This window comes from Nycticebus coucang, chromosome 6 (assembly GCF_027406575.1).
Source record: "Nycticebus coucang isolate mNycCou1 chromosome 6, mNycCou1.pri, whole genome shotgun sequence".
In the NCBI taxonomy this organism is placed as follows: Eukaryota; Metazoa; Chordata; class Mammalia; order Primates; family Lorisidae; genus Nycticebus; species Nycticebus coucang.
In genome coordinates, this window is record NC_069785.1 from 129712375 (window position 1) to 129714492 (window position 2118).

General features: G+C 43.1%; 1 protein-coding gene across 1 annotated transcript; it reads left to right on the forward strand.

Moving 5' to 3' along the window:
* Positions 1 to 936: 936 nt before the first annotated feature.
* On the forward strand, positions 937 to 1869 carry LOC128587193 (olfactory receptor 147-like). Its single transcript, XM_053593111.1, has one exon. It carries the CDS (start codon positions 937 to 939, stop codon positions 1867 to 1869), a length of 933 nt encoding a protein of 310 aa, XP_053449086.1.
* The last annotated feature ends 249 nt before the right edge of the window (positions 1870 to 2118 follow it).

Consider the following 2118-nt stretch of genomic DNA (forward strand, 5'->3'; position numbering starts at 1 on the left):
TTTTTCTGTGCTGTGTGAGAGGACTCAAAAGTCATACCCGGAAATTATGATCTGTAGTTCAGATAGATTTCCAGGGCATACTGGAATTTGAAGGTGGACTGCACCTTCTTAGTATCAAAGCAACCAAAACCTCAGAACCTGAAATTTCCCTTCCAGGACCAGGGTGGTAAATAACAAGAATAAGGAAACACCAAGGATTTCTATCCAAACGAGGGTGAGTTTCTGAAGTTCATGCTCATTAATGTCCTCCTTCCTTTGAGATAGCAGCTCAGGGATCTAAGATAGGCCTCATTCTCTTCCATATTATGAGGCTGTCAGACTCAAATGAAACTGCCTGAAGAATCTGTTCAATCTGAGCAGAGAACATTCAGACGTTAGTGGGCCTAGTGGTTGCAATATCTGATGAGAGAGTACCCTCTCCACAGACAGAACTCTCTCTGTTCTAGATGTGGGGCTTTTATCTTATCACAGGGTCAGTAATTTGACCTATCCTGGAATCTGGTCCCATTCGTGTGCATTAGAAGCAATGTTTGGCTCCCACCCACCAAAGTTTAATCCGCATCGGAGTCCAGGGCAAGGTTGCTAAGGTGGCTCTCTGTCTCCAATTTTTACTGTTGAGAGGAGGGCTCAAGTGAATGAAGAAATGATGACAGGAGGACAATTATGTCTTGGTCCACCCTTCTTCCCTCTTACCCTCTTTTATTTCCAGCAGTCATATTTGCTTCTGGCAGCCCCAGCCTTCTTACTGTAGGCTCAGTTGATGCTGCTGTTTGTTGTATTAAGTTAGTAAGACTCACATAAGAGGCAGTTGTGGTCAGTACCATGGACTAACCCCAGCATATACCCAACTTTTAGGGGAGCAGCTTTGTGGTAAGAGCCGGGTTGCCCTCTAATGGACCCTTTTCTTCCTGTGCCCACAGGTCCCCTTAAAGAATAATGGCTCCTGGAAATGGCTCTTTTGTGACTAAATTCATTCTGGTGGGGTTAACAGACCAGCCAGATCTCCAACTGCCCCTGTTCTTCCTGTTTCTAGTCATGTACGTGGTCACCGTGCTGGGAAATTTGGGTTTGGTTGCTCTAATTGGGCTGAATTCACACCTGCACTCACCCATGTACTTTTTCCTCTTTAACTTGTCCTTCATAGACCTCTGCTACTCTTCTGTGTTTATACCTAAAATGCTGATGAACTTCCTATCAGAGAAGAACTTCATCTCCTACAGGGAGTGCATGACACAGCTTTTCTTTTTTTGTTTTTTGGGTATTTCTGAATGCTATGTGCTGATGTCAATGGCCTACGATCGCTATGTGGCCATCTGTAACCCACTTCTGTATAATATTGCCATGTCCCCAAGAGTGTGTTGCAGCCTTATGCTTGGATCATACTTGATGGGCTTCTCTGGAGCCATGGCCCACACTGGATGCATGCTGAGACTGACCTTCTGTGATGCAAACTCCATCAACCATTATTTGTGTGACATCCTCCCTGTGCTCCAGCTCTCCTGCACCAGCACCTATGTCAACGAGTTGGTGGTTTTCATTGTGGGAGGCATCAATGTCATCATGCCTAGCCTCACAATCTTTATTTCTTATGGCTTCATCCTTTCCAACATCCTTCGAATGAGCTCCAAGGAAGGCAGGTCCAAAGGCTTCAGCACTTGCAGTTCTCACATAATTGCTGTTTCTCTATTCTTTGGATCAGGTGCATTTATGTATCTCAATCCCTCTTCTGCTGGGGCTATGGAGGAGGGAAAAATCTCTTCTCTCTTTTATACCAATGTGGTTCCCATGATGAACCCCTTAATCTACAGCTTGAGGAACAAAGATGTTAAATTTGCCCTGAGAAAAACTCTGAGTAGGAGAAAGTTTTAATTAGAAACAGGGGTTCTTGGTGCATGCTATTACAGGGCAGGGAGCCTCTATATTTTATTACAATAGTTTATCATGTAATAGTTTTTCCTTTTGAGTCTTATCCTGATAATGGTTAGTAGAGTTATGTTTCAACTATTTTTAAATATAGGTTTTCTTTTTTCCCCATTATTTGCACATTCTCCCCTGTTTCATCATTTTTCCCCTGTTTATAATGAAGTTAAGGAATTTTTAAAGTTTTTCCATTGTCAT